At 33.5% G+C, this 15492-nt stretch overlaps 1 protein-coding gene across 3 annotated transcripts in view; it reads left to right on the forward strand.

Moving 5' to 3' along the window:
• The window catches only part of LOC108292674 (coiled-coil domain-containing protein 171), a 239272-nt gene that overhangs the window by 160788 nt on the left and 62992 nt on the right, over positions 1-15492 (forward strand). For all 3 annotated transcript variants that reach the window (XM_037733204.1, XM_037733206.1, XM_017513686.2), the window contains 3 exons: positions 9393-9619; positions 10407-10589; positions 14178-14363. In XM_037733204.1, coding sequence (XP_037589132.1) covers positions 9393-9619; positions 10407-10589; positions 14178-14363 — 596 coding nt within the window. The remainder of the gene's footprint in view (positions 1-9392; positions 9620-10406; positions 10590-14177; positions 14364-15492) is intronic.

Here is a 15492-nt window from a genome sequence, read left to right on the forward strand (position 1 = left end):
TCCTTCCTTCCTTCCTTCCTTCCTTCCTTCCTTCCTTCCTTCGTTTTTCTTTCTTTTCTTTCTTTCCTTTTTGGAGTAAGATTTTAGCTATGGGTCTTTTCTTAGCTATTTAAAAAAATTTTTTTATTTGTAGTAGAGATGGGGTTTCTCCGTGTTGCCCAGGCTGGCCTTGAACTCCTGAGCTTAGGCAGTGGACCCGCATCGGCCTCCCAAAGTGCTAGGGTTACAAGGGTAAGCCACTGTGCTCAGTCACTTAGCCATGTCTTTATTCCTTGTTGTTCCGAGAAGTCCCATGTATAGTCAGGGCTTTATTTACCATCTGTGTGCTATGGCTCCCAAATGTTATCTGTAACCTATACCTCATTCCTGAACTGAAAGCCTGTATACCTAGCTTCCTATGACTTTCCTAAAAAAAGCCCTAAAATTTAGCATATCCAAAATTTTACAGACTTTCTTAGTCCCAAAACTTCCTTCTCAAAACTGTCTTTGTAATTGACATGACCATCTGCCAAATAGTACCTAAAATAGAAACCTGACAGTCACTGTAACACACTTTTATTCTTACTCTTATTCTTTATATTCTACATTTTTTATTGGGTTATTTTTTATCCCAGCCCCATTGCTGTTGTCTTAGTTCATTATTTTTTGCATGTTACTAACCTGCTAATGGGTGTCCACAATTCCACTCTTAGACTGACCCACCCTTTCTCTCTGTCTCCCAGCCTTCCTTTATTTAGCAAAGAGATCATTCGAAGGAGGGTTATTGAAATAAGAAAGAAGTAGTGTCAGTATATTGTAGAACATTATAAAACACATAAGAGTATGTAAGGAAGTAAATTTAAACCTTAGGTAGTCTCCCTATTAGAGAATATGATTAACAATTAATTAGTATTTATATCAAGTGTTTTTGATATTTCAATATAATTGGGTGATTCTATAGATACACTATTTTAATTATTCTTTCCCCCTCACTTATTATTTTAAATGGCTATAATAATGGTATCATTTCATGGAATTATTATGATGGTTAATTTGGTTAATGCGTGTGAGCAGTGCTTGATCTGTCACATATCTTTATCCTCAGTATCAGCAGCAGTATTGTTGCGTGAATTAATGCTTTAGCTAGATAAACAACACCCTTCATGACCTGATTCTCCTCTATTTGTATAGTCTCAACTCCTGATGCTCTCAATAATAAACCTTCAATTTAAGCAAACGGAACTGCTTATTGTTCTTTAGATGTGAGATGCTCTCTTATGTCTCCAAACATATGAGAAAGAACTTTTCCTGTCACTAAACATTAAAAGGAATTTATTACATAGATTATCATATTGGAAATATTGAATAACATTGCAGTTTCCATCTTTAAAAGCAATTTCATGGAAGATGCAGAAGTTTTTTTCTTGTCAGTGTTATACTTATTTTCAGTAAAACTGAGAACATAATATTATATGGTCCTTCTTTGACTGAAGTAGTCCAGGTATGTAGCTTTCTTGTTAATTTAAGTTGACAGAGAGAGAGGCTCAAGAATACAGATTTATGATTGGGTAGTCTATTCCATAGATAAGGGATCTCTTAACCTGTGGTTTATAGACCTCTTTTCAAAAGGGTCTGTGGGTAGAATTCAGGAGGGCTGGGGGAATGGTCTGTGGACTTGGGTGGAAAAAAAACTTATATCTTGTTTCACTATCTGCTAACAGAATTTTGATATTCCTTCAGTTATGAATGGTAGCGATAGGCCATGATAATATTAGCAGCATAGTGACTTTGCTACTAATAGAAGTCACAGATATTTTTATATTGTGATACAGTTACTGCAGCTATCTCATGTGTAGTTGATGCTCATCTTAACTAATCAGTAATCATGAAAGTCATCACTTACATGGCAAGTAATCATAGTCTCCCCTGTACCAATAGATGTTGGTACAGTGCAGCTGGCCAAGTGAAAGGACAACTCTGCACTTAGTTGTTCATCCATCAAAATGAAGTTCTGTGTACTTTATGATGCTTTTCAGCATTCCCTAAATATAAAATTCTCTGTTATTTTCTTTGAAAGAGCAGCCTTAAGCACTTGGAAAGACTTCAGAACTCCTTCAAAAGAGTTACTGAAGTTACTTCTATATAAGTAGCATAAAATTTGAACCATGGATTCATAGTTCTTTTCTTTCCAGTACAAATTGCATTGAATATGTTGACCTAGCCAAAGATGAACTCATTGAGTTTAGGACAGAAAACTTACTACACTAGGTTTGGATTTAAAAGCCTTGGAGAATTCTGGTATTTTTTGTGAGAAGCCCTCCCTAAGTTGTAAAACAAACTATCAAAGCTTTAATTACATTTGTAGCAGTAAATACTGTATTTATGAATCAGGACTTTTATCACTATTAAATGTATAAAAAACTTGATGTCCAACATGACATGTGTGATGCCGTGTTGAAGACTGCCCAAGAAGTTCAATGTTCTCATTTGGTTTATGCAGAAACTTTCACTATGCTATGTCTTTAAAAAAAACTATATTTTAAATGTACTGTCTTATACTTAATGGATTAATAATCAAACTTAAAATATTTTGAAAACTGTATTTCAGAAAAATTTGTTTCCTTTGTAATCCCACATTTCTTGATTTATGGATTTAAAATGATTATTCTGAGAAAGGGAACCAAAGGTGTCTACAGCACAAATATATCATTTGTCTAAAATATCTAAAATGATAACGAAATATCATTTGTCTAAATCAAAATGTGTTTCTGAATATTCTTATTTGGGGGCATTTGTATAATAATAATACAATATAAATAGAAGTTACTGATTCTTAATCAATGTTACAAGTCCCCTCTCTCCATTGCCCAACACAGTCCCTTATGCGTATGAGCTATTCTATAGCTAGCTGTTTAGTGAATGAACGAGTAAGGTAGTATATGGTGCTTTTAAAAATAGTTTGTTATTTCTGTGAAAATGCTTATGCCCGATGTAAAACCTTCACACAGTACAGAAACCTACACAGAAAGTAAAAATCACTCAAAGGGTCAACTCCAACCATTCTTAACATTTTGATGATCTCTACAAGTATTCCATACATATGTACAAATATAATTCTCTCTGTCTCTCTCTCTCTCTCTGTCTCTCTCTCTCTCTCTCTCTCTCACACACACACACACACACACACACACACACACACACACACACACACACACAGTTTTATATGAGGGAATCATATAATCATGCTTCATTGTAATTATTTCCCCCCCAACTCAATGGGTAATGAATATCTTTTCATATCAACAAAATAGATCTATATCATTAATTGTATTTAGTTACATACTCGTTGCACTGTATATATTTACTCTAATTTACTCAGCAAATTTCCTGTTGATGGATATTTATTTTTTCTTATTTTTTTCACCATTTTAAGCAATATTGTAATCAGCCATACTATAGTTAATATGCTTGTGTATAATCATTTTATACTTGTGCAGTTATTTCTTTGGTAAATTCATAAGAAATAGGATTGTATATGTTACATTTAGAAAGTACTGTCAGTATGCTTTACGTTGTTCTTTCGTGAACAGTGTTGAGTATTCTGGTTTTCTCATAATACTTTTGGCACACAAAATTTTGACAATCTCTTTGACCTTTAGCAATGTAAAAGGCAAAAGACATTATAATATTACTTATTTGTATTCTTTGATTAGTAGTTAGGTTGCACATCTTTTCGTTTGTTTTAAGCCCATTCATATTCTACAAATTATATTATGATCATATTTGGGGATGTGTATTTGTGTCTTATAAAATTATAAAAACTCTGTGTATCATGTATATTAGCACCTTATCATACATAGGGCAAATAATTTTGTAGCTGGTGTTTTAATTTTGCTTGTGATATTCTTTTATGTAGTTTAAAAATTATTAATCATTTATTTCTGATTTTTCTTATGGTAATTTACTTAGAAAGGCTAGCCTTACCTCAAAGTTGTATTGCTCATATTTTAGTAGAATACTTTTGATACATTAAATCTGGAGCTTATCTGGAATTGTTTTTGTATAAATAGTGAGTAAATGACTAAACTTTATTTGCATCCAGATGACAAGGTAGCTCTTTTTTGTGGGGCAGGGCTTATGTGGGGGCAGAGTCTTGCTCTATTGCCCAGGCTGGAGTCCAGTGGCCCATCTCAGCTCACTGCAACCTCTGCCTCCTGGGTTCAAGTGATTCTTGTGCCTCAGTGTCTCGAGTAGCTGGGATCATAGACATGTACCACCACACTCAGCTGAGTTTCAAAATTTTTAGTAGAGATGGGGTTTCTCTATGTTGGCCAGGCTGGTCTCCAACTCCTGACCTCAAGTTATCTGCCCACCTTGGCTTCCCGAAGTGCTGGTATTATAGGCATGAGCCACCATGCCTGGCATGCACCAATATTTTAAAATTCTGTAATCCATCTTTTCCATGATTAAGATATACAATTTATCACATGTTAAATTATTATAAATTCGTGGATCTATTTCCTGTATTTCTAGTTTACTCCATTAGTCTCCCCACCTCTTCTACTACCAGTATCATATGGCTTTTTTCATGAGTGTATATCCGTATGTTTTACAATAAGACAAATTCACTTATTACTTTTTTTTTTGTAGTTTTCTAGGCTTGTTTAGCCCAGTAATTTTTAGATAAAACATTGCTTTGAAGCAAACATCTTACTATAATGTTTGCCCCCCAGTTTGAAAAATGATGTCCATATTCACATTTCTCAAATTATTAGCAGTTTGGAACACAAGTATGATTTTTGCTCAGAGGGAATGCCTTGAGATTGTGATGTATTAGGGTCACTTAAAAGGAGTTGCATGTAAGTAAAGTTGCATATAAATAGTGAAAGATGTTCCTGTGAAAGTAAGTAGGGACCAGATGCTTTTGAGCCATGTTTTAAGGAGTTTGAAATCCATTCTTAGATTAGAGAAAGTCATTGAGGTGTAAAAGCAATGGGTGTGATGAGATCCTAGTGTTGTGTTAGGAGTTATTCTGTCTACGATGTGGAGAATGGATTGAAGAGGGGAAGGACTGGAGAAGAGTATGTCTTAGATATGGCCATGACTACAGAGAAAATGGAATAAATTGGAGAAACATTAAGAACAAGAAATGGGAATATGGCAAGGGAAATGGAGATGTCAGGGTTAACAAAATGTTACCAAGTGTGTAGAACTGAGGTGAAATTTAATTTAGTTAACAATACTCATTATTAATATTACTAACATTATTAACAGTACTCATTATCATAATATTTGTTATTGGTACTATTATTTTACTCATTACTAACATTATTTTAAACATTACTAATTATTACCTTTTTTGGTTAAAGGAATATTTCTCAATCTTTGAGTATGAAGACTTCATTTTAATAAGAAAAAAGGTAGATTGCCCTCTCTTCTATATGATAGATGTATTTTTAGTAGCAGCTGATATATGTAATGTTTTCAAGGGACTTTTAATTTTAATACTTACAATATCATGCATATATATTATTCATGCATATATTTTGTTAGGGCTAAATAAAAATCAAAATGCCTAATGGTTAGTGCAGTTAAAAGTAGTGGAACTCTTGCAATAACTTTTCAACATCCTTTGTCCCCCACCTCATCAAGCTCTGCAGCCCACAGATTTAGAACAACAGGTTGAAACTATTTTTTATGAAATTGTTTTGAAAATTTTAGCCCTAGATATACATTTTCCCCACTTCTATTGGAAAAAGTAATTTCAGAATATAGGGTTCATCTTTTTATTCAAGACACATTTTATTGAATAGGAGGAAAGTGATTAACAAATGTATTTAACGTAAGAATTTGTTAAGTGTAACAAGTCAAAAATTTAAAACAGTCTAGACAAGTACACATGAGGAACTTTAGTGACTTTTTTTTTCCTCTTATTTCTGTGTTATTATACAAATAATTTTACAATAGTATCACTAGAGAATTTCTTTGTTTCTTCATTTATTTAACATAGAATTAATTGCACTCTGACCCAAAAGCAAATACAACAAAAACAAAGATAAATAGATGGGGCACAATTAAACTAAAAAGCTTCTGCACAGCGAAAGAAATAAGCAGCAGAGTTAACAGACAACCTACAGAGTGGGGGAAAAATGTTCACAATCTTCTACAAAGAACTCAAATTAGCAAGAACAAAGCAATCTCATTAGGTCAGATGCGGTGGCTCACGCCTGTAATCCCAGCACTTTGGGAGGCTGAAGTGGGTGTTATCACTTGAGGTCAGGAGTTCAAGACCAGCCTGGTTAATGTGAAGAAACTCCGTCTCTACTAAAAATACAAAAATTAGCTGGATGTGGTGGTGGGTGCCTATAACCCCAGCTGCTTGAGAGGCTGAAGTGAGAGAATCACCTGAACCCAGGAGGTGGAGGTTGCAATGAGCCGAGATCGCATCTTTGCACTCCAACCTGGGTAACAGAGAAAGATTCTGTCAAAAAAAAAAAAAAAAAGTAATCAAAAAGTAGGCTAAAGATATGAATAGACAATTCTCAAAAGATATACACATGGCCAATAAGAATGTTGAAAAATATTCATCACTAATGATTGGGGAAATTCAAATCAAAACCACAATGCCATACCACCTCACTCCTGTAAGAATGACCATTAAAAAAATAGATGTTCACATGGATACAGTAAAAAGGGAACAGTTTTACACTGTTTGTGGGAATGTAAACTAGTAGAACCACTATGGAAAACAGTATGGAGATTCCTTAAAGAACTAAAAGTAAATATACCATTTGATCCACTAATCCCACTACTAGGTATCTACCCAGAGGAAAAGAAGCCATTATACAAAAAAGATACTTGCACATGCATGTTTATAGCAGCATAAATTGCAATTGCAAAAATGTGAAACCAGCCCAAATGCCCATCAGTCAACAAGTGGATAAAGAAAATATGGTATCTGTATACCATGGAATACTACTCAGCCATAAAAAGTAATGAAATAATGGTATTTATAGCAACCTGGATGGGACTGGAGACCATTATTCTAAGTGAAGTAACTCAGAATGGAAAACCAAATATCATATATTCTCATTCACATGTGGGAGCTAAGCTATGAGGATTTAAAGGCATAAAAATGATACATTGGACTTTGGGAACTTGGGGGAAAGGGTGAGGGGTGATGAGGGATAAAAGAGTGCACACTGGGTACAGTGTACACTGCCTGGGTGATAGGTGCACCAAAATTTCAGAAATCACCACTAAAATATTTATTCATGTAACCAAATGCCACCTATTGAAATTTAAAACAAATCTATTGAAATTTAAAATTTAAATTTCAAACAAACCTATTGAAATTTAAAAAATTTCACTCTGTATGTATAATGTGAACTATATTGTAAAAACACTTCTTATAGCATAAATTATGTAGTGCTTTTACTGTAATTCACTGAGAGTCAGCAATTATGACTTTCACTTCTTAAAAATGTAGAAGTATGCCTTGCAGAATTATATTATCATTTAGTATCACCCTTTAGAGTAGTCAGTGTCTATACAAACATTTCTGTGACAAAGTAAAAAACCATTATTTATTAAAATTTAATTACAATTGATTTTTTGCTTTTAAAGGCTCTTTGTGAAAATGTCTTCCTATCCTGAAATTTCCTAAAATAATGAAATTTTATATTGTTTATTTAAAAATAATCTTTGGCATAAGAGTTAAAATTAATTCCTCTTGGTATTATTGAATGCATTCTTGTGTTCAGCATTGTTGCAGTTGCTATGGAAATAAAAATAAATATAATTAATCTATCAAACATATAAAAAATACCCACATGTGCTGGGCTGGCACAGTGAAGATAAAAAGATGAAAAAAGACACAGATAAATAATTACAAGGTATTTGGAGAAACAGGGAATACATATATATTAGGTATTGAAATGATGTATTATATTGAATATTATAGACAAAATAAATTTTACTCTTAGTTCATTCATTTAACAGTGGCCTATTTAATTCATACAGTACTTTAGTAAATTCCTTTAACTCAGTATTCTGTATTATATGTTGATTGCCATATAAAGCTACTTAATTCTTTTTCATCCATTATTTATTTAAAGAATATGCTTGTTAACAAAAATACTGTGTATTTTCATTATACTTTGTGTTTTTTTTTTCATGGGACTCTCACAGAGTATATTTATAGTGAGTGGCATATAGAATTAAACTTATATTGCCTTATATTTATATTCTTAGAAGTTGATACATCAATAACTGATAGAAATAAATTTTACCTGGAGGATTTTATGCTTTTATTCACTTTATTTCCAATTTATGTATAACTCCTAAGCAAGATCATTTTCAAATTCTGACTGCTACATAGATTTTAAAATTTGTCTTTCTGTTAAACATTGAAGAATAAAATAAGTAGAATATAGCTCAAATTTTAGAACAGAATCTCCATGAAACAGTTTTTTTATGCCATAGAAAACCACTGGCTGATTACCTTCTCAGTCAATATTGCTCTTCGGTCTTGAACTGTATGTATTCTTAGAAGTATGAAACATTTTTAATTGGGTAAGACTAGCTAAATTTGCTTTTTGTGCTTATGATGTAAAGATTAGATTTAAATTAACACCAACAGCAGAGGCTCTTAAAAATGTAGAATTGTTATACTGTCAATTTAAATAATCTTTCTGTGCTTGTCATTTTACATGGATGGTATCATAAGACAAGTAATGACAGATTAAGACCTACCTAGCAGAGGGAAAACGAAATTACATGACTTTATTAAGGCATAAATAAACCTATTAACCATTATCTGGAATACCAATTAGTAGAAAGAGCACTGACAATTTTATTTATCAACATTAAATACAATTATTAATTACAGACCTGATGAATCTAGCAGTAAGCAGGCCATGTTGGATATACTGGGACCTTAGGTCCATTATATGAGAAGGATGATTACCAAAATCCTGTGGGGAAATAAGTAATTGTACTTGTAAAATTTTAATTGCCTTGGAATAAGGCAAATTATATTTTCTTGTCTGAGAATACAAATAGTATGGCATGAAGGTAACAAGCTTCAGTAGTTGTAAATAGAAAATAGATTTATGTTAAGTTTTAAAACAAAGAAAAGAATGATGAATTTTTAGTGCCATAGTATTCCATGTGAATGGCATACTGTAAATACATGCAGGTTTTTTTTTGTTACATTCTTTAGTAGGTGAGCTTTTTTCTGAATTCCTTTTTTTCATAGTGAAAATAATGTGGGAAGAAACTTTTTGAATGAATTACTACAGGTGAATGGGAATTATGTAATTAAAAATATTTTCATTATGTGATCAGCAGTGTTGTGAAATGAACAAGAGACAATTCACATTTTTTGTGTCTTTTTTTCTTTTTCTATGAAGATCCAAATTCCAGAATTTGTGGACATTTACTCATAGGTGCAGCCAAGAATTCTTTTGCAAAACTCATGGAAAAAATTAGTCTGGTAATGGAATGTATACCTCTGCACAGTAGCAGGAGTATTACATATGTAGAAAAAGATTCTCTGGTTCAGAGGCTGGCCCATGGACTTCATAAAGTAAACACCCTGGCCCTAAAATATGGTTTGTGTGGCCATGTGCCCATTATGGTATGTATAAACTTTTATTTAGTAGTAACCTAAGAACTTGTAGGTTTAATTTTGAATCAGCCTAATTTATAGTTTAAATTATTAGTTGTACACGAATGTACCTGGATCTTCTTTAGAGTTCATGTAAAATTTTATTAAAGTGAATAAAAATACTTCCAAATAAGTGTCCAAAATATCAAAATACAAGTAATGGGCCAGGTGCAGTGGCGGATGCCTGTAATCCCAGTACTTTGGGAGACTGAGGCAGGTGGATCACCTGAGGTCAGGAGTTTGAGACTAGCCTGGCCAACATGGTGAAAGCCTGTCTCTACCAAAAATACAAAAATTAGCCAGGTGTGGTGGTGGGTGCCTCTAATCCCAGCTACTCAGGAGCCTGAGGCATGAGAATCGCTTGAACTCGGGAGGTGGAAGGTTGCAATGGAATGAGATTCTGCCACTGTACTCCAGCCTGGTCAACAGAGCGAATCTCTGTCTCAAAAAAATAAAAAAAATCATGACATTAGTGCTAAGTTTATTGTTCTCTATAAATGCACCACAACAGAATTGTATGAGACCCAAACAGCTGTCAGTTTCATGTTTAGCCACAGATTATTTCTTTTCTTTAGGTGTTCATTTTTCAAAAGCCAAATCATTGGTGACATAAAAAATAAAGTTTTCACCTCTACGTTTCTGTAATAGCTGGTACTGTTTTTTGGATAATCAAAGTTACATTTAATTTAGTAAAAATGGTTATTGCTATTGTTAGTCCATCTGTAGTTACTGTAAAATTGCTCTTGTTTAACAATAGAAAAGCACAGCATCATTGCAGAAGCAAATATTTGGATTTACACAAAGACTGCATGCTGCAGAAGTAGAGCGCCGCTCACTACGCTTAGAGGTCACAGAATTCAAACGAAGTGTGAATGAAATGAAAAAGGAGCTTGACAAAGCCCAGGGTCTCCAAATGCAATTAAATGAATTTAAGCAGTCTGTAAGTACATATCATTTAGAAAACTATTGCTTTGGTGATATCTGTTTCTTTATCTCGATATCCTTTTTTCTTTAAGTTTTATTATGTTTGATTTTTCAAATCATTCAAAACCCTATTAATAACATTTCTTTTTCTTCAGAAAACTTCCCTTCTAAAATGCCTCCAGTTGCTGATGTAGGGGGGCTTGAGGGGTTTGCGGGGAGAGAGATTTCCTCTCTTCTTCTTTTTTTTATTTATTTTTTTCGAGATAGAATCTCACTCTGTAGTACAGGCTGGAGTGCAGTGGGGTGATCTTGGCTCACTGCAACCTCCGCCTCCTGGGTTCAAGTGATTCTCCTGCCTCAGCCTCCCAAACATCTGGGATTACAGGTACCTGCCACCATGCCTGGCTAATTTTTGCATTTTTGGTAGAGATGGGGTGTCTCCATGTTGGCCAGGGTGGTCTCGAACTCTTGGCCTCAGGTGATCCACCCACCTTGGCCTCCCAAAGTGCTGGGATTACAGGTGTGAGCCACCATGCGTGGCTTCTTTTCTTCTTATATTGAGTATTTTGAATAAATTAGATTATTTAGTATGAAATCAAATTGCTTTCCCAAAGAAATATTGTCTCATGTCCACCTATGATTTATATGTATTATTTTAAAAAGCAGAAAATAGCTGAAAAAGCAAGGCTGTATGCCAAATACCATTAGATCAAGAACAAAATGCATAAGTGTATGCAGCACAATATAATGCAGACATCCACATATTCTGTTTGGAGTTGGGATATTAACATTGCTGTTTTTAACGTGGATATGGGAACATAGAGTTAAAAGATTACTCTGAAATTTCAAGACTGTATACAACTTAAAACAGCTACTATAACCTCAGTTTAAATGTGCTTTTAAGTGTATCTTTGGTTAATTTGGAATTCACAGTTTTAATATTTGCATTAACAGGCAGCAGCAGGTATAGTAGTTTAGTTATTAATCCTATGATAATGTAATTGTGCTAGTGTTAATATAGGATTTGAACTTGGGTTGTGTGGCTGTAAAACTCATGCTTTTATCCACTTCATTATAGTGGTTAATGTTGATACGTAGGTGTGTTAATAAAGGGTTGTTTTGTTAAAAACATACTAGATGAAAAAAAGATGCTATTTTCCTGTAAGAAAATTGGAGAGCATGCCTGCAACCGTTGTCTCTCACTGATTTCTTACAAAATATATTGGAGAAAATAAAATAACTTCTTTACAGTTGGTTTAAAATTGTAATATAAAGAAAAACATCCTGCCCACCAAAAGCTATTTAGTACTTTAATGGTTTTAGAATATTATGTCCATCTACTGATAGTTGTCCTTTAACAGCTAACCTCCCCATTTGTTAGCTCCTTACACTTGCTTTCACACGACATCTTTCTTATTCTGCATTGCTATACTTGGTTGATTTTATTTACTTTACAGACGAATAAACAGAATATAGCCAGTCTCTGGGAGGGATGGATGGACAAGAGAGAGGCTAAAATTACGTTAAGTTTTTAGGTAAAGGGAAAATTTTGGAGGACTGTGAAGGGAACACACATTCTGTTAGAACAAGAAAGTCCTGCAAAATGGTGGGGATGTTGATGGAAAGATCTTTACTCACTTGATGGTCAAGTGAATTGAAAAGTTCAGAATGGTCTCATGGCAAGGAGTGGTAATTTTAAACAACACAATAAATTAAAGATAGATTAGGTACAAAAATATATGTTCACAAGACCCAGAGCATAGAGGGATGTTAATAAATAGAAATAGAACTGGAGTGCTGAGAGGAGACTGTTGGATTTGATGTTTTGAAAGCTGAGGGTTTGGTTATAATAGCACAGTATAGGGAGTCCAGCAGCTGTTCACAGGGAGTAAAAAGTTGAGTGTTCTGTACCGTCCCAGCACTGTACAAGTATCAGTGACTTATTAGATATACCTTTTACTAGGTGACTTTCAGAAAATGAGGCAACTTTCCTTTGTGGCTTCTGATCATTTTCATTAATTTATATTAACTAGGGTGAATCATTAGATATCTGTTTTTATGCTACACTATTGGCTTTTAAACTGTCTTCATTGTTGAGAAATGCACTCTTAAATTGTTGAGGAATGCACCCTTAAAAAGAGAAATAAGAGTTTTAAAAGACAGCTGCTTCATGGAAGTGGCAGGCAAGGTACCTGGTGCCAAAATGAAACTGAGTGCTTATGTAGTCTAATATAGAAGGACCTATGTAATTGCTTTATCCTGAAACTTAGTTTCAGCAGAAGTCTTTCTCTATATATGAACTGCATGCTTGCAGTTCACACAGAGAGAAAGGCTTTTCTATTTTTGCATGTTTGCAGTTCATACAGAGAGAAAGACTTTTCTATTTTTGTCTTATTTGTCAGAAAAATCAAAGTCTATATTCAGTTACAATAAGTTATACTTAGATGCTTAGAATCAAAAGGATTTTTTTTCCTGTTTTTTCCTCCAAGATTTTTTGAAATTTCAAATCAACCTGCTTTATATTTGTGGCTAATGATATTAATCCACCTCAAATCCTTTTTTAACAATGGGAAAGTTAGAAATTTTAAATAGATACATGTATGCCTTATGTATTTAAGTGGCCTGAATGATCCCCTTGAGTTTTCCATATGTATTTCTCGGGTTATCTACCTTTTGTGAAACCCTTCTCTCCTTTATACTTCAAGATGCCTCTGCTGTTTGTTGTATCTAAGTTTCATTTGTTTAAATGTTTTGAACAGATTATACAAGCTTGTCTTGCCCCGGATTCTACATCCCTATCTAGAACTGTCGTTAGTTATTCCAGAGCAGAGTACTGTGCCCTCCAAAGCAGTCACAATATTGTAAAAACCATGTTGTATATTATGGTGTGCACTTTGTTGGCAGATGCTTATAAATGAATATTCTTTCATTCAACAAATACTGATCACTCACTGAGTGTCAGGCACTCTTCTGAATGTTGAATGAAAGCTAAATGAAGTCCCTGCTTTGTGGAGCTACACCTTTATATGTGTAGTTGGTGGCAGGCTGTGGACAGGCAATAAAAAAAAGCAAGATGAATTTAGATAATGACAATGGCTATGAAGAAAATAAAATAAGATAGCATAATAGAGTGAGTGGGAGTTGGGAGAGGTGCAGTCATGTAAGACCTGCTGAAGAGAAGACATTTGACTGGGAGACCTGAATAATAACATACACTGAACACAAACTTTTAGGTAATCCCTTAAAAGCCAAGGAATTTGTTAAAGGTTTTAATCCCCACAAACATCATCTTTATGAAAAGTGCTCATGTATGAAAATTTAAACTGAGCATTATGGATTTATTTGGAATTTGAAAAGTTTTCTAAGATTTTATTTGACTGAAAATGATAACTAAGGATGGCTATTGTGCTTTAAAAATCACAGTAGTATTTTTATCTTGACTTATGAAATTAAGAAAAGCTAATTGTATTTTTTTCATGTATCAAGTGCCTAGAAATGTTCATATTATATTCCCTATGTTAACAAATATAGTTTTGAAGATTCAATGATAAAACAATGCAGTTAGCTTTATAACTGATTTCTCCTCCCCTCCCACTTTTTAAAGAAATTGATCACCCATGAGAAGTTTGAAAGTGCATGTGAAGAGCTAAATAATGCATTACTTCGGGAACAGCAGGCACAAATGCTATTGAATGAGCAGGCGCAACAACTACAGGAATTGAATTACAGACTTGAATTGCACTCCAGCGAGGAAGCTGACAAAAACCAAACTCTTGGAGAAGCTGTTAAGGTAAGAGAATAAAGGGATATTTACATAAAGGGATATTTTCTCTTTGTGTGGATCTTAGAGGGAATTGTGATATCTGTTGAATAGGGAATAGATCACAAGATGTGAAATTTTATTCTGTGAGGATAGAATGAAACATGGTTTTGAGACCTCAGTTATAAGCCTGCATTCACATGTATTGAGAAGGTAAAAGTAGTCTTTACTTTCCAGTTGAAAACAAAATGAAGATCTTTTCCAGTAATAATAACAATTATTATTAACAATGAAATTATTAACAATAAATTTTTTGTTTCTTTTATCTTACTTCTTCCTCTCTTTATATATTTGCTTTTCTTGTTTTGTACCCAATGGACATTGGAAACTGCATGCATATTTTGGATTCTGGAAGGTTTTGGTCTGGGTTGCTATGATTCTTATGTAAGTGCATATGTGGAGAGGAAAGAGGTTTAGTTAGAAAGAATTCTTCTTTCTGTTAAATATTTGTGGTAAAGGTATTTCAAAGGAAAAAAAAGAAGCTATCATTTAAAAGTTGTCACTGAGAAAATTACATTAATGGATTTAGGACTATGGTATTTTCTAGAAATGTTAGCTACAAAGTATAATAGAATTCTAGTTTTTTATTATACAACTGTGGATTTTTCACTAGTGAGATTATATTCATTGGAATGGAACTAAATCCAGGGAAACAAAAATGATATAGCCTCTGTATAGGATATCGCGCTTAATACAATTAATCAACTCCAAGTTGGTATTAATGTATACAAATAGTATCTATCTATTCTAATATCTTAATAATACTATTATGATCAATGATGAAATAGCAAAAATTTATTGTTAACTTCCTGTTTACTGGACACTATGCTAACTACTTTAAAATACTTATGTACTCTTCACATGAACTGTATGGAATTATTCCAGTTTTATAGATGAGAAGACAGGTACAGAGAGGTGACATAACTTACACATTTCTTAGTAAATAATAGATCTAGGGAGTCAGATTTCGCATGTGTCTTCCTAACCACCACATCATATATTCCACCAATTGATAGCATACAGTTGCCAGGCTCTGTGTTACTGTCTCTACATGAATTATGTTATTTCATTTTAAACTACCTTTGTGAAGGTAGATACT

This window comes from Cebus imitator, unplaced genomic scaffold, assembly GCF_001604975.1.
Source record: "Cebus imitator isolate Cc_AM_T3 unplaced genomic scaffold, Cebus_imitator-1.0 Scaffold499, whole genome shotgun sequence".
In the NCBI taxonomy this organism is placed as follows: Eukaryota; Metazoa; Chordata; class Mammalia; order Primates; family Cebidae; genus Cebus; species Cebus imitator.